The sequence below is a fragment of the Eleutherodactylus coqui genome, chromosome 1, assembly GCF_035609145.1.
Source record: "Eleutherodactylus coqui strain aEleCoq1 chromosome 1, aEleCoq1.hap1, whole genome shotgun sequence".
NCBI lineage: Eukaryota > Metazoa > Chordata > Amphibia > Anura > Eleutherodactylidae > Eleutherodactylus > Eleutherodactylus coqui.
The window spans coordinates 160,439,992-160,460,439 of record NC_089837.1 but is presented as its reverse complement, the minus strand read 5'-3'; the positions used below and the strand labels follow the sequence as shown (position 1 = coordinate 160,460,439).

At 45.6% G+C, this 20,448-nt stretch overlaps 1 protein-coding gene across 1 annotated transcript in view; it reads left to right on the top strand.

Moving 5' to 3' along the window:
* CHRND (cholinergic receptor nicotinic delta subunit) overlaps positions 1-7,830 on the top strand; it is a 51,951-nt gene extending 44,121 nt beyond the window's left edge. Inside the window, exon 12 of the mRNA XM_066602605.1 lies at positions 7,587-7,830. Within this exon, the coding sequence (XP_066458702.1) occupies positions 7,587-7,769 (183 nt within the window). The 3' untranslated portion in view covers positions 7,770-7,830. The remainder of the gene's footprint in view (positions 1-7,586) is intronic.
* Positions 7,831-20,448: the final 12,618 nt, after the last annotated feature.

The following is a 20,448-nucleotide window of genomic DNA, read 5'->3' as shown; positions in this document are numbered from 1 at the left end:
GATATTCGTGCGAATATTAGGGTGTTCGGGATGTTCGTTATTCGTAACGAACACCATGCGGTGTTCTGGTTACTTTCACTTCCTTCCCTGAGACGTTAGCGCGCTTTTCTGGCCAATTGAAAGACAGGGAAGGCATTACAACTTCCCCCTGCAACGTTTAAGCCCTATACCACCCCCCTGCTGTGAGTGGCTGGCGAGATCAGGTGTTCCCCTAATATAAAAGTCGGCCCCTCCCGCGGCTCGCCTCAGATGCGGTGTGAGTTAGATGAGGGACAGTGCTGTTTATACCGGAGCTGCTGTAGGGAAAGAATTGGTAGTTAGTGTAGGCTTCAAGACCCCCCAAAGGTCCTTATTAGGGCCACTGATAGCTGTGTGTTGGCTGCTGTTAGCAGTGGCATTTTTTTTTCCCTCAAAATCGGCTCTGCAGAGCGTTGCACCCGGCATTAGGGACAGAAGTGCTGCATAGGCAGGGAGAGTGTTAGGAGTGAGTGTAGCCTTCAAGAACCTCAACGGTCCTTTCTAGGGCCATATTTATCCGTGTGCAGTACTGTCCAGGCTGCTGTTAGCTGTGCTGCATTTTTTTTGGGCTTCTCAAAATCGCCTCTGCAGAGCATTCCACCCTCCATTGATACTGCAGGGAAAGAATTGTATAGGCAGGGCCACAACACAGTTATTATTCATAGAATATACGCAGTGCTGCCTTTTGGTGGAAAAACAAGTGAAAACAAATCTATTTGTCCAGCCTCTGTCCGTCCTTACGGGCGGTGGACACGTGTGAGCTGCGTGAAAAACATTGCTAAATCATACGCACCCAGCTACGCTTTACTGCTGGCTTCGCCATTTGCTTTCCTTAATTGGGAAAAAAAATACCTGCTCTGCCAGAGTTATAATAACTCTGCTACCCTCACGTTCTGTGACACATTAGCAGGGACACAGCACAGTTATTAAACTTCTCATGTTCATTGAATATACGCAGTGCTGCCTCTTGGTGGAAAAACAAGTGAAAACAAATCTATTTGTCCAGCCTCTGTCCGTCCTTACGGGCGGTGGACACGTGTGAGCTGCGTGAAAAACATTGCTAAATCATACGCACCCAGCTACGCTTTACTGCTGGCTTCGCCATTTGCTTTCCTTAATTGGGAAAAAAAATACCTGCTCTGCCAGAGTTATAATAACTCTGCTACCCTCACGTTCTGTGACACATTAGCAGGGACACAGCACAGTTATTAAACTTCTCATGTTCATTGAATATACGCAGTGCTGCCTTTTGGTGGAAAAACAAGTGAAAACAAATCTATTTGTCCAGCCTCTGTCCGTCCTTACGGGCGGTGGACACGTGTGAGCTGCGTGAAAAACATTGCTAAATCATACGCACCCAGCTACGCTTTACTGCTGGCTTCGCCATTTGCTTTCCTTAATTGGGAAAAAAAATACCTGCTCTGCCAGAGTTATAATAACTCTGCTACCCTCACGTTCTGTGACACATTAGCAGGGACACAGCACAGTTATTAAACTTCTCATGTTCATTGAATATACGCAGTGCTGCCTTTTGGTGGAAAAACAAGTGAAAACAAATCTATTTGTCCAGCCTCTGTCCGTCCTTACGGGCGGTGGACAGGTGTGAGCTGCGTGAAAAACATTGCTAAATCATACGCACCCAGCTACGCTTTACTGCTGGCTTCGCCATTTGCTTTCCTTAATTGGGAAAAAAAATACCTGCTCTGCCAGAGTTATAATAACTCTGCTACCCTCACGTTCTGTGACACATTAGCAGGGACACAGCACAGTTATTAAACTTAGATTATTCATTCACTTGAGGCAGTGGGGCCTTTCGTTTTCCAAAAAGGGAAAAAATTATATTTGGCCTGCAGTCTTGCGCCAATTTATTTCCTGCCTGTGAAATCAAATCACTGGTAATACAGCATGCTGAGGGGTAGGGGTAGGCCTAGAGGACGTGGACGCGGCCGAGGACGCGGAGGGCCAAGTCAGGGTGTGGGCACAGGCCGAGCTCCTGATCCCGGTGTGTCGCAGCCGACTGCTGCGCGATTAGGAGAGAGGCACGTTTCTGGCGTCCCCACATTCATCGCCCAATTAATGGGTCCACGCGGGAGACGGTTATTAGAAAATGAGCAGTGTGAGCAGGTCCTGTCCTGGATGGCAGAAAGTGCTTCGAGCAACCTATCGTCAACACGCAGTTCTGCGCCGTCCACTGCTGCAAATCCGAATCCTCTGTCTGCTGCTCCTCCTTCCTCCCAGCCTCCTCACTCCACTACAATGACACCTGCTCAGGAGCGGGAACACTCCCAGGAACTGTTCTCGGGCCCCTGCTTAGATTGGGCAGCAGCGGTTCCTCTCCCACCAGAGGAGTTTATCGTCACTGATGCCCAACCATTCGAAAGTTCCCGGGGTCTGAGGGAAGAGGCTGGGGACTTCCGCCAACTGTCTCAACAACTTTCTGTGGGTGAGGAGGACGATGACGATCAGACACAGTTGTCTTGCAGTGAGGTAGTAGTAAGGGCAGTAAGTCCAAGGGAGCAGCGCACAGAGGATTCGGAGGAAGAGCAGCAGGACGATGAGGTGACTGACCCCACCTGGTGTGCAACGCTTACTCAGGAGGACAGGTCTTCAGAGGGGGAGTCAAGGGCATCAGCAGGGCAGGTTGCAAGAGGCAGTGCGGTGGCCAGGGCCAGGGGTAGAGGCAGGGCCAGACCGAATAATCCACCAAGTGTTTCCCAAAGCGCCCCCTCGCGCCATGCCACCCTGCAGAGGCCGAGGTGCTCTAAGGTCTGGCAGTTTTTCACAGAGACGCCTGACGACCGACGAACAGTGGTGTGCAACCTTTGTTGCGCAAAGCTCAGCCGGGGAGCCAACACCAACAGCCTCACCACCACCACCATGCGCAGACATATGATGGCCAAGCACCCCACAAGGTGGGACGAAGGCCGTTCACCGCCTCCGGTTTGCACCCCTGCCTCTCCCCCTGTGCCCCAACCTGCCACTGAGATGCAACCCCCCTCTCAGGACACAGGCACTACCGCCTCATGGCCTGCACCCACACCCTCATCTCCGCTGTCCTCGGCCCCATCCAGCAGTGTAGTTCAGCGCACCGTTCAGCCGTCGCTTGCGCAAGTGTTCGAGCGCAAGCGCAAGTACGCCGCCACGTACCCGCACGCTCAAACGTTAACCGTCCGCATAGCAAAATTCATCAGCCTTGAGATGCTGCCGTATAGGGTTGTGGAAACTGAGTCCTTCAAAAGTATCATGGAGGCGGCGGCCCCGCGCTACTCAGTTCCCAGTCGCCACTACTTTTCCCGATGTGCCGTCCCAGCCCTGCACGACCACGTCTCCCGCAACATTGTGCGCGCCCTCACCAACGCGGTTACTGCCACGGTCCACTTAACTACGGACACGTGGACAAGCACAGGCGGGCAGGGCCACTACATCTCCCTGACGGCACATTGGGTGAATTTAGTGGAGGCTGGGACAGAGTCAGAGCCTGGGACCGCTCACGTCCTACCCACCCCCAGAATTGCGGGCCCCAGCTCGGTGCTGGTATCTGCGGAGGTGTATGCTTCCTCCACTAAAGCACCCTCCTCCTCCTCCTCCTCCTCCTCTGTCTCGCAATCAAGATGTGTTAGCAGCAGCATGTCGCCAGCAGTCGGTGTCGCGCGGTGTGGCAGCACAGCGGTGGGCAAGCGTCAGCAGGCCGTGCTGAAACTACTCAGCTTAGGCGATAAGAGGCACACGGCCCACGAACTGCTGCAGGGTCTGACAGAGCAGACCGACCGCTGGCTTGCGCCGCTGAGCCTCCAACCGGGCATGGTCGTGTGTGACAACGGGCGTAACCTGGTGGCGGCTCTGCAGCTTGGCAGCCTCACGCACGTGCCATGCCTGGCCCACGTCTTTAATTTGGTGGTTCAGCGGTTTCTGAAAAGCTACCCACGCTTGTCAGACCTGCTCGTAAAGGCGCGCCGGCTCTGCGCACATTTCCGCAAGTCCCACACGGACGCTGCCACCCTGCGCACCCTGCAACATCACTTTAAGCTGCCAGTGCACCGACTGCTGTGCGACGTGCCCACACGGTGGAACTCTACGCTCCACATGTTGGCCAGGCTCTATGAACAACGTAGAGCTATAGTCGAATACCAACTTCAACATGGGCGGCGCAGTGGGAGTCAGCCTCCTCAATTCCTTTCAGAAGAGTGGGCCTGGTTGGCAGACATCTGCCATGTCCTTGGTAATTTTGAGGAGTCTACCCAGGTGGTGAGCGGCGATGCTACAATCATTAGCGTCACCATTCCTCTGCTATGCATCTAGAGAAATTCCCTGCAAACCATAAAGGCAGCTGCTTTGCGCTCGGAAACGGGGGCGGGGGAAGACAGTATGCCGCTGGATAGTCAGGGCACCCTCCTGTCTATTTCTCAGCGCGTACAGGAGGAGGAGGAGGAGCATGAGGAGGATGAGGAGGAGGGGGAAGAGACAGCTTGGGCCGCTGCTGACGGTACACCGGCTGATTGCCTGTCATCCTTTCAGCGTGTATGGCCTGAGGAGGAGGAGGAGGAGGAGGATCCTGAAAGTGATCTTCCTAGTGAAGACAGCCATGTGTTGCGTACAGGTACCCTGGCACACATGGCTGACTTCATGTTAGGATGCCTTTCTCGTGACCCTCGCGTTGCACGCATTCTGGCCACTACGGATTACTGGGTGTACACACTGCTCGATCCACGGTATAAGGAGAACCTGCCCACTCTGATTCCCGAAGAGGAAAGGGGTTCGAGAGTGTTGCTATACCACAGGACCCTTGCGGACAAGCTGATGGTAAAATTCCCAGCCGACAGCGCTAGTGGCAGAAGGCGCAGTACCGAGGGCAAGGTAGCAGGGGATGTGCGTAGATCGAGCAGCATGTACATCCCAGGCAGTGCAACAGTCTTTAAGGGCCTGGCCAGCTTTATGGCTCCCCACCAAGACTGTGTCACCGCTCCCCAGTCACGGCTGAGTCGGCGGGAGCACTGTAAAAGGATGGTGAGGGAGTACGTAGCGGATCGCACGACCATCCTTGGTGACGCCTCTGCCCCCTACAACTACTGGGTGTCGAAGCTGGACATGTGGCCTGAACTAGCGCTGTATGCCCTGGAGGTGCTTGCTTGTCCTGCGGCTAGCGTGTTGTCGGAGAGGGTGTTTAGTGCGGCTGGGGGAATCATCACAGATAAGCGTAGCCGCTTGTCAACCGACAGTGCCGACAGGCTAACACTCATCAAGATGAACAAAGGCTGGATTTCCCCAGACTTCTGTTCTCCACCAGCGGACAGCAGCGATACGTAAGCAATACGTAGGCTGCACCCGCGGATGGAAGCTACGTTCTCTCTCACCATCCAAAACGGGGACATTTCTGCTTCATCAATCTGTGTCTAATATTCCTCCTCCTCCTCCTCCTCCTGCTCCTCCTCCTGAAACCTCACGTAATCACGCTGAATGGGCAATTTTTCTTAGGGCCACAAGGCTCACTCAAATAATTTTTCAGAACAATTTTTATAAGTTTCAATGCGCTTAAAAGCATTTGAACTTTAACTTGAACCAATTTTTCGTTACACTGGGCTGCCTCCAGGCCTAGTTACCACTTAAGCCACATTAACCAAAGCGATTAATGGGTTTCACCTGCCCTCTTGGCTGGCCATGGCCAATTTTTGGGATGTACATTAGTACTGTTGATACAGCAATTTTTGTGGGCCCTCGCCTACAGTGTAATCAAATTAATTTTTAGCCCACCTGCATTACAGCTGACGTTACCTCAGCTGTGTTGGGCAATGCAATGGGATATTTTTATGTACCGCCGGTGGGTTCCAGGGAGCCACCCATGCTGTAGGTGCACACTGAGTTTTTAATACATCTGTACACTTCTAAAGAACCCGTCTGACTGGGGCATGCAGTGTGGGCCGAAGCCCACCTGTATTACGCACGACATTACTACCTCAGCTGTGTTGGGCAATGCAATGGGATATTTCTATGTACCGCCGGTGGCTTCCTGGCACCCACCCAGGCAGTGGGTCCACAGGGAGTTTAACCTACATGTGTCCACTTGTAAAGAACCCCAGTCTGACTGGGGCATGCAGTGTGGGCCGAAACCCACCTGCATTAACCCTTTCCAGTCCACTGTGTGACCTGTGAAGACATTAGGGTTTAAGGCTGTACAGCTCCGTTGTTGGTAGACGTCCGTCGGGGTTCTCTTACTGTATATTGCCAGCCTCTCTGCTGTCGGAGCCTATCCTACGTGTCAGCTCATGCAGTACTGGCTTTAGCCAGCATATAGCGCCGTTGTATAACAGCAGAAAAAGAGTAAGCCCCCTAGGAAAACCATATACAAATTGGATTGGAAAGGGTTAAGCACAACATTACTACCTCAGCTGTGTTGGGCAATGCAATGGGATATTTCTATGTACCGCCGGTGGCTTCCTGGCACCCACCCATGCTGTAGGTGCACACGGAGTTTTTACTACATCTGTACACTTATAAAGAACCCCAGTCAGACTGGGGCATGCAGTGTGGGCTGAAGCCCACCTGCATTAAGCACGACATTACTACCTCAGCTGTGTTGGGCAATGCAATGGGATATTTCTGTGTACCGCCGGTGGGTTCCAGGGAGCCACCCATGCTGTGGGTCGACAGGGACTTCACAATAGGGAGTTGTACCTGCCTGTGTCTATGAATTAAAAAGCCCGGTCTGACTGGGGCATGCAGACACCTTGACAGAATGAATAGTGTGTGGCACATAGGTTCCCCATTGCTATGCCCACGTGTGCAGCTCCTGATGGCGGTGGCACAGGATTCTATTTCTCATTGCTTCTGTACAGCATTGTGGGCTATCGCTCCGCCACTTTTAAAGAGGGTCGCTGCCTAGCCGTGCCAACCTCTGCAGTGTGTGCCTGCGGTCCCTCGTCATGGCAGACGCAATTCTAAATAGACATGAGCGTGGTGTGGCATGAGGGCAGCTGAAGGCTGCCCAGGGACACTTTGGTGTGCGCTGTGGGGGGGGAGGGGGGGCGGTTGGGCAGCATGTAACCCAGGAGAAGTGTCAGTGGAGTGTCATGCAGGCAGTGATTGTGCTTTGTTGGAGGTAGTGTGGTGCTTAGCAAAGGTATGCCATGCTAATGAGGGCTTTTCAGAAGTAAAAGTTGTTAGGAGGGGGGGGGGGGCCCACTCTTGCCGGTATTGTGGCTTAATAGTGGGACCTGTGAACTTGAGATGCAGCCCAACACGTAGCCCCTCGCCTGCCCTATCCGTCACTGTGTCATTCCCATCACTTTCCTGAATTGCCCAGATTTTCACACATGAAAACCTTAGCGAGCATCGGCGAAATACAAAAATGTTCTGGTCGCCCATTGACTTCAATGGGGTTCGTTGTTCGAAACGAACCCTCGAGCATCACGGGAAGTTCGTTCCGAATAACGAACACCCGAACATTTTGGTGTTCGCTCATCTCTACTCATGTATCATATAAAAATATGTTATATCATATATACAACAAGACATATGAGCTAGAAGTAAAATACTCCATGTTTCATACATTTTCTCTACCTCTTTACTTGCAGGAGAAAGATAACTGGTATCGTGTTGCTCGGACATTTGACCGGCTGTGCCTTTTTATTGTGACTCCTATTATGATCATTGGTACTCTTTGGATATTTCTGGGAGGAGCTTACAACCAACCACCTCTATACCCATTTGCTGGTGACCCCTATGATTACAAGGAAGGACATAAGAGATTAATATAGAACATGACAAGAAGGTTCAGCTGAAGTCCATATGTAAAAAGAAATATAGTTTTTAAATGAATTCATGGAATCAGAAGTTCTTTATTCATCAGTGTCTAAAATCTTTTATACATTTGTCCAAATCTGTTGCATTTTAAGGAGATGTTCTGTTGCATCTCGAAGTTATTTTATACGGGAACCATGCTTATAATTATCTAATGAGATCAAAGTCTACAGAAATGTGTAAAGTTTCCTTTTCATCAGAAAAATAAACACATTCAAAAAGCATTTACAGATCAAAGAAATAAGGAATGAAAACAGCAAATAGTCAAATTCTTTAATCTCAACATTTAAAGTGAAGTTTAATGTAATCTCAATTCCAATAATAATGTCAGAATGGGGAATAATGTAGTTAAAGGAACACTAAACCTAGAAATTAATGATGGAAGTAAACAGGAGATACATCTGCTCACACTGCTTATCAGTCTGCAGGATTTTCTGCTTGTTCCTCAGGGCAAAATCACACGGGCGTATGCACAACTATGATCGCCACTACAGAGCGTAGTTGCGCATGAACCGGTCTTTTTTTCCTTGGACCATTCAAACTCTGCATTATAGCACACGAGTTTGAATAGAACAGCAGGAATATTAAATATGTGCGAGAAAGATAGGGCAAGTCTCATCTTTTCTCGCCTGTACTATTACTGGGCAAGAATACCACTTATGAAAATGAAATAATTGAAATCAGAACACAGCAAGTTCTATTTCATTGGGGATATCCGCATAATAGAGCGCATTGTGTTCTATGGTCATGGATGTACCCGTAGCCCATACACAATTACATTGTGTATGGGCTGTGGGTATCCACATCATCACAAAGCAATGGTGTTGGAAATATAAACAAAGAAAAAGAAGTGTACTGCCCATGACCGTCTGCGTAAGCACAGTACATTTCATGGCTTGGCTCACAGCTGGAATCCGCTGCTGGCCTCCGTTAGCAAATTTCACATACAGCAGTCTGAGTCTACAAGTAATGTAAACATCAAACTTTTGGGCCCAAAATACAATAATTTAACCCCTTAGTGACGAATCCAAATTTAGGAAATCTGACATGTGTCACTTTAACATAAGATAACTCTGTAAAAGGTTTTGCATATCCAAGTGATTCTGACATTGTTTTGTCGCCACATATTGTAGTTCATTTAGGTGGTAAAAATAGACCGATAGAATTTGTGTATATTTATTAAAAATGCCAAAATTTGGAACATTTTGATAAAACATTTTCACATTTTCAACTGCAATATGTCAAACGTGTACATACATACTGTACACATTTTTGCTAGGATATATATTTCCATCAGTTTACTTTATTCTGGACGCACATTGGAAAAACTTTATTTATTTTTTTTAACCATTTAGGAGACGTACAAATTTAACATTGATTATTAACATTTCGAGGAACATTTTGTTTTCCTACACCATGCCAAGATTGCAAAGCCTCATAGGTGTCAGAATGATAGATACCCCCACAAATGACCCCATTCTAAAAACTACACCCCTTAATATATTCACTGAGGGGGGTCACGGCTTTCACAGTTTCTTTCCAGTTTCTTTCCAGGAGTTAATGCAATTTAGAGGAGAAAAAAATAACGTCATATTTTTGCAAACATGTCATTTTAAAGGCATATTTTTTTCTATAGTGCACATGAAAATGAGGATTGGCACCCCAAAATGAATACCCCTGTTTGTTCTGTGCTCAGAAACATACCCATTGTGGCCCTAATATTATGTCCGTATGCACAAGGGGGCCCAAACCGAAAGGAGCAGCCGAAGGCTTTCAGAACAGACATTTTGCTTGAAGGCGTTTTAGGCCCCATTGCCCACTTGTAGACCCCTTAAGTGGCCAAAACGATGGCGAACCCCCACAAATGTCCCAATTTTAAAAACTGGACGCCTTAACGAATTAATCTAGGTGTGTACTGAGTATTTTAACCCAACAGTTTTTGAATGAATTTAAGCAAAGCAATTACGATTTTCATCTTTTTGATAATTATGTCATTTTAAAAACTGTCTTTTTTTTCTATAGCACACATATGAATCAAGACTTTTACCACAAAATGGATATCCCTGTTTGTCCTGTGTTCAGAGGCATACCCATTGTGGCCCTAATCTTATGTTGGGAAACACTGGTTTAGATGCCAATATAGCCTGTACGCTACGACCACTGGTGGGAATACAGAAAAAAATGGAAGTGAAAGTCAATGGGAGAAATTTACTAAACCCGGCATTCACTGTGCTGGGCTTAGTAAGATTTCCCCCAGTGCACAGTGCACTGAATACATGAAGAGTCGCACGCCTCTTCATGGATTCAGCACATACCCGATAAATCCATGCGCCTTCCCATAAATGTACGCCTGGTCCCAAATGTTTGTTTTATTTGTACTATATATCTTGCTACTACAACGTAGCTCACATAAGAGAGTTGTTTTAATTTACTTTTTCATTATCAAATTGTAATGACTGCATAGTACATACAAATCAACACAAATTTGTCATTTTACCACTAATGTTTATTATAATTTTCAATAAAAACAAATTTTAAAAAATGTACCCACATCACTAATTTATCGAATTATCATATTCTTCAAATGTCAGTATAAATACTGTATGCAGTCATTACATGGTTACTTCTGGGACAATCATTGCTAACTCCCTTAGGATTCATTCACACGAGGGTATATCGGACACGCTTTCACACCCGGCCGATATACGCTGCTCATCTGATGCATTACTGGCAAGGGGTGGCGAGGGGGCGGAAGCTTAGCCCACTAGCTCTTGCCCTGTCTACCCCCATCCCTTGCTGAGAGCCAGCGAGGGGGCGGAAATGGGGAGGCAGTTTAGCAGAGCTAAAATGTCTCCCTTCGCCTGATGGTATCTTGGGCTCAGCGTATATTCGCCGGACCTGGGCTGTCTGAATGGGCGTTAAAATGAGAGTTTTAATGACCATTCACATGATTTTTGGCCGTACTGTGGCTGTGACACGGCTGGTCAAAAATCATTATGCCTGTGTGAAAGAGTCCCCAGGGTGCCTTCACACTTGCGATCGCAATATCGCTGCGTTTTTTTTAAGCACAATTGTCAATAGAACTTTCTAATGTTAAAAACGCAACACACAAAAATCAAAGTTTGTGCTTTGCGATTTTTGTGCGATGCGTTTTTTTAACATTAGAAAGTCCTATTGACACTTGCGTTAAAAAAATGCAGCTATATCACAATCGCAAGTGTAAAGGCACCCTTAAACAGATGAGTGTGCTTCTGGATTGTTGGATTTTAATGAATTCGTTTTCACTAGTGTGATTCTCTCCCGATATTCCTCCGTGAGAGAAAAAATAGGCCTTGCCTTAGCTTTCTTGAACGTAGTCTTTATATATGTGGGAGAAACGATAGGGCAGGACTTATCTTTCTGCTTTTTTATGCGCACAATAGCGTGAAGTTTGCGGGATAAAAAAAAATAGACTTTTTACTGGCTAATGCGAAATTAACGTGTGACGTGCCTGCAGTTACAAGCGCCGGCCACTTCACATAGGTCGAAGAAGAGACTGCCGCTCCGACCTCTGTGCGGTGCTGTTAGCGGGTGTAGAAACAGCTAATTGCTCAAGGTCCTGAGCGACACACCCCAGACGATCAACTATCCTGAGAATAGATCACCTATAGCAGTGGTGGCGAACCTATGGCATGCGGAGCCCTCCCTGCTGGCACGTGCGCCAGCTGCCGCTGACCACGGTAGTAAATACCGCCCAGGGTGTTGTGGCTCCCCTGATGGTATTCACTCAACGGTGCTGCTAGCAGCGCTGATCCCAGGTGCACACTATCAGTGTGTACCCAGGATCCTCCTCCCCTTAAGCCTCCTTCTTGGTTCTGCAAGAGCAGAAGGAAGAAGGTGTCGGGACGCACACACTGACGTCACGGTGTGCACCTAGAATCAGCATCAGCAGCAGTGCCGAACAGAGGAGCAGCGGTGCTTCGACGAAGAGGAGGAAGGGGTAAGTGTATGAGTCTCAGGGTGCCACTATTACTACTGGGGCTGATATAGGGGATACTATTAGGGGCCGCTGTGGGGGTCACTATTACTGCTGGGGTATGTTTACACATGGTGGAAATGCTGCAGAATCTCCTCAGCAGAAATTTCCATGGCAATTTTAACAGCATTTCTGCATGCAAAAAGCTGTCAAAATTTGCATCCTGTCTATTTTTAATCAGCCTTGTCTTTTTTATAATGACGGAGGTAAAATCATACGTTGTGATAAGCACCGCCCCCTGACGTGTTGGCACTTTACGATAAATAAGTGGGTTTTGGGTTAAAGTTTGGGCACTCAGTCTCTAAAAGGTTCGCCATCACTGATCTATAGTATTCGCCCTGCAAACACCCTTTTAATCTACAGCTGACAAAATTAATACATCAGCCGCACTCCGTCTGTTCTGCACATTGAAATTACTATAGAAAACAATGAAAAAGGGGACTTGTTGCGACTCATGGCTGAATCCAAACTGTCTCCGGACCTGATCGTGCGTCCTTGCCCCAACTAACAGACCTCTTCTTACATTCATTTCGACATTCTGAGTGAGGTAACCATCTAGCGGAAAGCACATGGTATATCTCGATGACATGACTTTTGAGTTCGCCTGACAAGAGTGAAATACCAACAAATCTTTCACAAGCCATTCTTCCCACTGCATAGAGTGGGGGGATTCCAGCTGATAACTGGAAGCTCTTACCAAGTGGATAGGAAAGTCTAATTTCAGAAGGATTGAGTGACACACATTGTGCCGCAGCCGACAGATGGCCTGTGAAGACAAACACTTCTAACATCAGCTGTCTACTGAGGCATAACATGTGCCAGCAGCTTAACTCATTGACTACCAAGGGGAGCAAGAGTCATGGCATATTGAATAAGTGTAAGAATGACAATAAGTGAGTTTTCATGTATTTTTCTGTGTTTCCCTTTCCCTATTCCATTCATTTTGTAGATGCTGAAAATCAATGTTCAGAATGATTGCAGCCATACTAGGTATGATTGCACCAGAGGCACAGCAAAAGTGTCCCCACCACCAATGACAATATCAAATTCTCAGGGCTTCTTCAGATGGGCGTGATTTTGTCCCGTTAAGCGTTTATGAGAATCATGGCTGCATAATGGGAAAAAACGAAACCACTAATTTCAATGCATTTCAGTGGTTACATTTTCACTATTGGGATTCTCACCTGTTAACCCTTTCCAATCCACTGTCTGACGTCTGAAGACATTCTGATTGATAGCTGTACAGCTGCGATGTCGGAAGATGTCCAGCAGGGTATTCTTACTGTATATTACTGGCCACTCTGTTGTCGGAGGCCTCTCCAGCATGTCCCGTACCACAGTACTGGCTCTAGCTAGCAGCTGGCGCCATTATATAATGACAGAAAGAGAAAACCCCCTAGGAAACCCTGAATCCGAAATTGGATTGCAAAGGGTTAATAGTACGGGTGAGAAAAGATAGGATTTGCCCTATCTCTCCCGCACATAGTATTAACTACGTGCAGGAAAGATAGGACAGGACCTTTCTTCCCACAATTTAAAAAAAAACTCCTGTGCTATGGCACGGCGTTTGAGTGGGCATCAACTTTGTTTATGCACAACCACGCTCTGTAAAGGTGAGGGTAGTTGCACATTCGGCCATGTGAAACCGCCCTTACCCTGTATATGTTTGTGTATAGGTCATAAGACTAAGGGTGTTCTCTAACTACAAGTTGAATGAAGCTGCAGTATGGCTCCAACAGTCCCTACTATATCCTAATTTCATATAGAGACATGCAAAAGATTTTTCAATTAGATTTTATATGAATATATTAGAAAACAGTTATGTGTGATCCATTGCATGCTATAGTACAGAGGTATTCTAGGGAACAATACCTCCATAAAACATACCAGAGATTCCAGGGCTGCTATAGTAGTTTTGCCATTGTGTCATTTTAATTTGCTCTTTTTTTGCTTTGATTTTTGCAAACTTTCAAATTGCAAAATTAATTCAGACCCCGTTCCAGGCACCTAAATTAATCCAGAACCTAAAATCAATAGAGACTCATAAACAAAGTGACGATACCCCAAAATAAATTGAGACCCCAGACCTTAAAGTAAATTGAGACCGCAAAGCAGATGCCAAAATTATTTCAGATCTCCAATCAGACCCCAACATTTTTCAGATCTCAGACCAGACCCTTAAATCCTGTCCTTGCCTTTCTATTAGTTTCTCTTTAGCTCTGAGCACTGTTGCACTGAGTCCTGGTACATTGCGCACCAGGGAGTTGTATGTACGGTGCATGTAAGCTGAAGAGGAACCGAAATGGGATGAAGAAGGCTTCTGAGGAATGTGCTTTGTTGGCTGTCTCTCGGGTATCCAGGGTCTGTAAAAAGTGGAAAAGTTTGTGGGATCGCTCTTTTTTTAGTCTCATGCCATGTGAAATAAAAACCCCTCTAAGGACACATTTTAATGTCTCCCATTAAATAGGAGCTGAGGTAAGGTCAGATTGGTGGTCCACCACGAAGTTATCAATAGTGTTTTTACTGTCTGCCATACACGCAGAGTCTTTTAGTAAATTATCATTAAGGCGTCAGCTATGGCCCCTGTGGCCCCAGTTCTTGAGACCCAGGGAGCCATACACGGTGCGTTGTCTGTATATCATGGGCAAGGATTGCTAAGAATTTGGGAAGGTCTCCCAAACCATGAAAAGTGGCCGATCTATCATCCCGCCTGGCCATTAATTGAAAGGGATAGCCCCATCTGTGTGGTATTTCTCTCTCCTTTAAAGAGAGGGTGAAGAGCTCTAAAGAGTTGAAGTGTCCTTCTGGCGAGATCCAGAAGAACAGTGAACTCCATGCCTGTAAATTTAATGGGCCCTTTTTTCCTGAACCTTTTCAGAATATCCTCCTCCTTATAAAAATGGATCCTGCAAATCACATCGTATGGGCGAGAGGGATCTGTATATCCTGTCTATTTCCACAAGTTTCACTGAGAGCCACTATAAGAGATTGATAAAGCATTTTTATGCCCAAATCTGCAGGCGTGCAGGCTCAACTGCCTCACTTAGCCCCCTAATATGGAGGTTGTTCTGCCTATAACAGTTTTCGATATTATCCAAATGAGTGACACTATCAGAGATCTATTTTGAATGATCTACTAAAATAGTATGGTGGCTGTTAATATGTGCAACTATTTGATCTTGAATTTCCTTCATCTCCGTTAGCCTATGTGCTTCATATTTTGCTTATTGGTGGTAGCTAAATGATTGAAGAGTTCATCCAGCTCCATTTTAGTTGTGATGACTCTGAGGTAGGCCTTCCATTCCCAATCCTCCCTCTCTGCTGGGTCTGTTGAATGAGCCTGACCATGCTTCACTGGGGTTTGCGATGTGGAGATGCTGGGAGAGGAGGAAGACCGCCATGCACCCAGTGCTTGGTGTGATATAGGCGTATGAGAAGAGTCAGGCTAGTGCCTGCTTTCCAACTTCTAAGGGGATAGTCCAGGGCCATCATCCACCAGGCCTTCCTGGTACTCACTGAGTGCTGGAGAAGAGGACTGAGTAAACGTCTCATATCCTGCCTCTGGGGACTCCCTGGTAGGGATCTGCTCATCCCTATCTGTATTTGACACCTAGTTGAGCATGAACTGTTTTTTATTAAGCCATTCAAACTCTGCACCATAACATGCGAATTTGAAATAAAACAGCAGGAATATAGGTCCTGCCCTATCTTTCCCCCGCATAGTATTAACTACGTGCGATAAAGATAGGACAAGTCGTATCTTTTCTCACCTGTATTATTTAAAGGGCAAGAATTCCGCAAATGAAAACGAACCCATTGAAATCAATGGCTTTGTATTGTCCCGTTATGCGGCTGTGATTATTACGGCCGCATAATGGAACTAAATCACACCCATCTGAGGAAGCCCTAAAGGGGTTGTCAACTGTCTTCCCGAAGACAGCTCCACTCTTGTCCATGGGCTCTGACCCCATTTAAGTGAATATGCTGCATTATCTGACATAGCTGCTTCTTCTCACAGTGTACAGAAAATAAAATACCAAGTTTATTACTTAATTGAACCCCTAGATACATTAAAGCACGCATATATTGCTGTATGATCTATACAAACCGTATGGTAGAGTGTATATTTACTCGTGATATGGAGGCATCCTGCCAAAACAAACAAATGCATTATGTATAATCTATAATATAAAACAGTGTATTATGTACAATCTATAATATAAAACAATGTTTTAGTATGTAAGACCCAATCACTAATGTTTTCTTGAATTATTACAATAGTATGAAATATATAATTCAATAAATATAGTCCAGAGTTATGAAGAAAACTCATAGACATTGATAAACAAAACCAGACATTATAGACAATGCCTTTAGCTGGAGATAGTTCTCTGGGCTGTGTTAAAATTACAGTCATTTGTTATATTCCTTTACTGCTGTAAATAAAAAATACCATGCTTTATATTCACTTGAACGGGAACTTTGCCTACATTACCATTCTGGGCCACTGCAAAGCATACCGAGCTCTGTGCTTCTGGCTCTGTATACTGGCACAGCAGGCCGGCAAACATTGTGAAGATAGGTCATCAATTGTCTAGTCCTAGAAAATCCATTTAATGACCCAGCAATTCTTTCAGTTTTTTTTTTCTTTTATTTTTCAGTCAACATAGCCATATCAGGGCTTGTTTTTTGTAGGACAAGTTGTGTTTTTATAATCACATCATATTAAGATATATATAACATCCTATATAACTTTTATTATTATTTTTTAAGTGTATTAATTAATGTAAAAAACTGCAATTTTGCCATTGTCTTTTTTGTTTCTCTTTTCTTTATAGCAAAAGATATAAATAGCGTAATAACTTTATGATCGATACTTTGCTGATATGATTACAGGGTACCAAATGCAAATAGTTTTTTTTTTGTTTTACTAGTTTTGCACAATAAACACACTTTTTTAAAAGTGGCTGTTTTCCCGTCACCACATTCAAAGACCCATAACTCTTTTTGATTTACTGCCAAGAGGGGAATATATGGTAAGTGTGATAGACATGATGATTATTTATAAAATGTCTATCGATTAATATAACCCAAATGTATTTTGTTGTTGTAATGACTTTTAGCTCAAGAGTTTAAAGGACACACACACAATCTAATCATGGTATTTGCTAGCCAATGGATGGGTGATGTATTTGCTCTAAGTACATAGAAGTTGCTCAACCAGTTTCTAAGAGTTAAAGGGCCATAGTGTCGTGTATATCCTGTGTTCAATACTGAGTGTTTACCTAGGCCCCCTTCCACTCTCATCCTGAAGCTAGGTAAACAATGATTCATCACTACACGGAGATGACTTCAGCTAGGACAAAAGTCCACATTATACTGGACTTGAGAGGGGGGTGGGCAGAGAGGTGGGGGATTCTATATGATCCAACAAATGAGAATCTTATATGTTACTGATGTAATCTGTTGCACGCCCATTGAAGGGCGGTTGTCATGTGTTATAATAAAAAGCCTGAGCCTCTACACAGTGTAGAGACTCTCCCGGTTTTAGACAAGCATTTGTGTCTGATTCTGGTCGACGATGTGTGCACACGATACTCAATTCGGAAAGCGACAAAATACCCCAAAGCCTGCTGGAGAAATCATAATCCAGATCAGTGGAGTCCCTGGGTGAGCGAGTGGATCTGTGAGGTCACAGCCTGGAACGTACAGAGATCGGCAGATGGCACGCAGAACTCAGGGGCCCGAAAATCTACAGAACACGGTAAGATTGCTTTATGTAAATCTACCGATGTGAGCTGGGTTCTGACTGCTTTTCTGCCTGTTCCTGATCCAGACTGGACCTTCACTGAAAGACAGGTCTGTCCACTCGGAAAAACCACCGTTTTTACCTGTCTAGGGGTATTTTGTACGCTGTGTATGCTGTTGTGTCTGAGACGGTTAAAAATTGTTTATGCAAGACCAAGAGATAAATTCTGTGAGGGTTAATGTGTTGGGAGGGCGGACTCAGCTGTTTAAGTCTGAGGGAACACGCCAGTGACACGTGCTCCTAGGTAAAACTAGTGTGAGGTTAGGAAGATTTATGATACGTATACTTAACTTTATGATTGAGCGTGTTATGTTCTCATATGTGGAAAGGTATATACGTATGAAGTATAGTCGTGCTTTGTGACGGCTGATTTCTCCAGAATATTATTGAGGTTTTGGTCATTGAAAATAATCGTCAGTCTCTGTGTATAGCTAAATGTCCTGTCTAGATCGTGTACAAGGAGTGCTCTTGGGGATTACTAGTAGAGGTTGGTTGATATAAAGGTGGATGAGATATATATATACCTTGAGCCGTTGTGGGTATTCTCCAGTAATCCCGTCTGTCTGGTATTATAGAAAGAATGTGCAGTGTTGATTATTGGGGGAGGGGTGCTGGTAAGAGAGTGAACTGAAAGCTTTTTCAATTAACCCTTTCTGTTTCCTTTGTCTTTTCTGAGTGGGAAAGAGAGGTTATATGGGAAGGATTTGAAGAAAGCAGATTTTAGAAGAGGAACACTATTGTGTCCAGAAACTTCGAATAGGCTAGAATAAGCAGGTAGCATAGAGTTGAGCAAAGTGAGCAAGGACAAAGGTCATAGAGCTGGTTGCTGAAGGGAGCAGAGTTTACTGAACAATGGGAAAGGACCAGGAAAAGTTGCAGAAAGAAATGTTAGGTCATGGACAGATAAGCAGAAATGAGTATGGACAGGTAAGATAGACTGTAGAAAGTTTTCAGAAGATGAGCAGGAAGCCTAGCAGAAAGAAAGGTGTTTTTAGATTGCTAGGAGGAGGTATAACTTAGTTAAGAGATTGAAGAGGGGAAAGCATGTAGGGGGGTATGTGTATTGCTAATGGACAATGTAATGCCTTTGTGTTGACTACAGCCCCTCCCTGTAATGGCGGCCGTGCTTGCAATGTTTACAATCCAACATAGTGTGACTCTGCAGTAAATGTAGTGAGGCCTGCCCCCACCCTGAAGTTACTTCCCCCCATGTGCTCACTTTCAGGGTGTGTGATGTTACTTCCGGTCCCTCCCCATCCGGGACAGAACCTGGCCCCGCCCCTTCCTCCTCCAGCGGCCATCTTGCCTCACCTGGAAGTGCTGCTGCCCCTGGCCCTGCCCGGTCCTCCAGCAGCCATTTTGCCTCACCTGGGAGATTTGTAGCCCCGCCCCTTTCTGCCTCTGGCGGCCATTTTGCTGCACTTGGGAGGCCTATATTCCCCAATGCCACTGTATCCAGTGCTAACATCATGATTGTCTGAAGTAAGGTCTTGTTTGACCGGACTTTGTTACACTCCAAGATGTGGCCACTTTGGATGTGTGATAAGTTCAGGGAAACAAACCTTTGTGGAGATGCAGCTTGGGACATAGTAGATGACTAAGCTGGTTTATAGTGCATGGAAGAATGGAGTTGATGCATGGGGGGCAGAGACCAGGAATACATGACAGGGGACGCTCTCTCATGTTTCCAGGGGCTCTGTTTTCCACTGCCCGCTTCTCCAATGGATGCTCAGACAGATGATGTTATGGAAGGCTCCTACAGATGGAATAATTTCCCTATAGTCACCCAGCAAACTTTTTCATGCAATTTAATGAAGTAATTTTACTTTTAATGTGAAGAAAGAGGGACTGAATTGCCCAGAGTAGGATGTTAATTCATCCATATTCTTTAGTTTTTCTTTAAGTCTTTTGTATATTCTAGTGTCAGTCTACACTGAAGCTATAATTATATTCCGACAGGAGAGTAAAAGCTAAACGCTGGCCATACCCTGAAATACTATTACACTGGGTGACGTAAAATTTGAATTGTGTGGCGCCCCCTTGTGTTAAAAAATGCTAAGTGCGACCTGAAGGGAAAAAAAAACAAAAAAAAAAAACAAACATTTTTTTTGTAAGGAGATTTTCGCTCAGACTTCGCTGCATACAATGTCACCTTGACCTACAAAGTGTTTGTTTTTGTGCCTCTTGGTTTACTAGTTTGAACGCAATGACTCTTTTTCCATTGAGTATTCCGCTTCAAAAGGGGGGAGGCATAGGTGATCTGGGTCATAGATGATCTAGGTGTTGTAGATCAGCTATTGGGTTTGAAAAAAAAAAATAAATAAATGGAATAAGATAACAAGATTCCGAGCCATGTGAAATAGAACATCAGCACGATTATTTAGTACTAATTCGGTAAGAAACTGCAGGTATGCAAACAGTTACCAGAACCCCTGTTGATAATGCATATGTTGAGCTTTTTGCAGATGGTACCAGGGTGAGGATTGATGACTCCACATCGGATATGCAGTGGTCACACAACAAGATGTCCTAGAAGCAGGAGTTCTGCCTCCGCATGTCTCAGTACAAGAAGCGGAATTGAAGGCCCTCACTGAGGCGAGTAGAGTGGCGAGAGGTAAGACCGGCAACCCTTTACACTGACTCCTGGTATGCATTTGGCACAGCTCATGATTACGGCCCAATATGGAAGGCCAGACAGTTTTTTTACCTTAGCAGGACAACCAATTGAGAATGGTGCAGCGGTGCAGAGTCGCATGGAGGCCCTGCTTCTACCTGACAAAGTTGAGAGTTCGCACCGAGTCCTACACTGGAG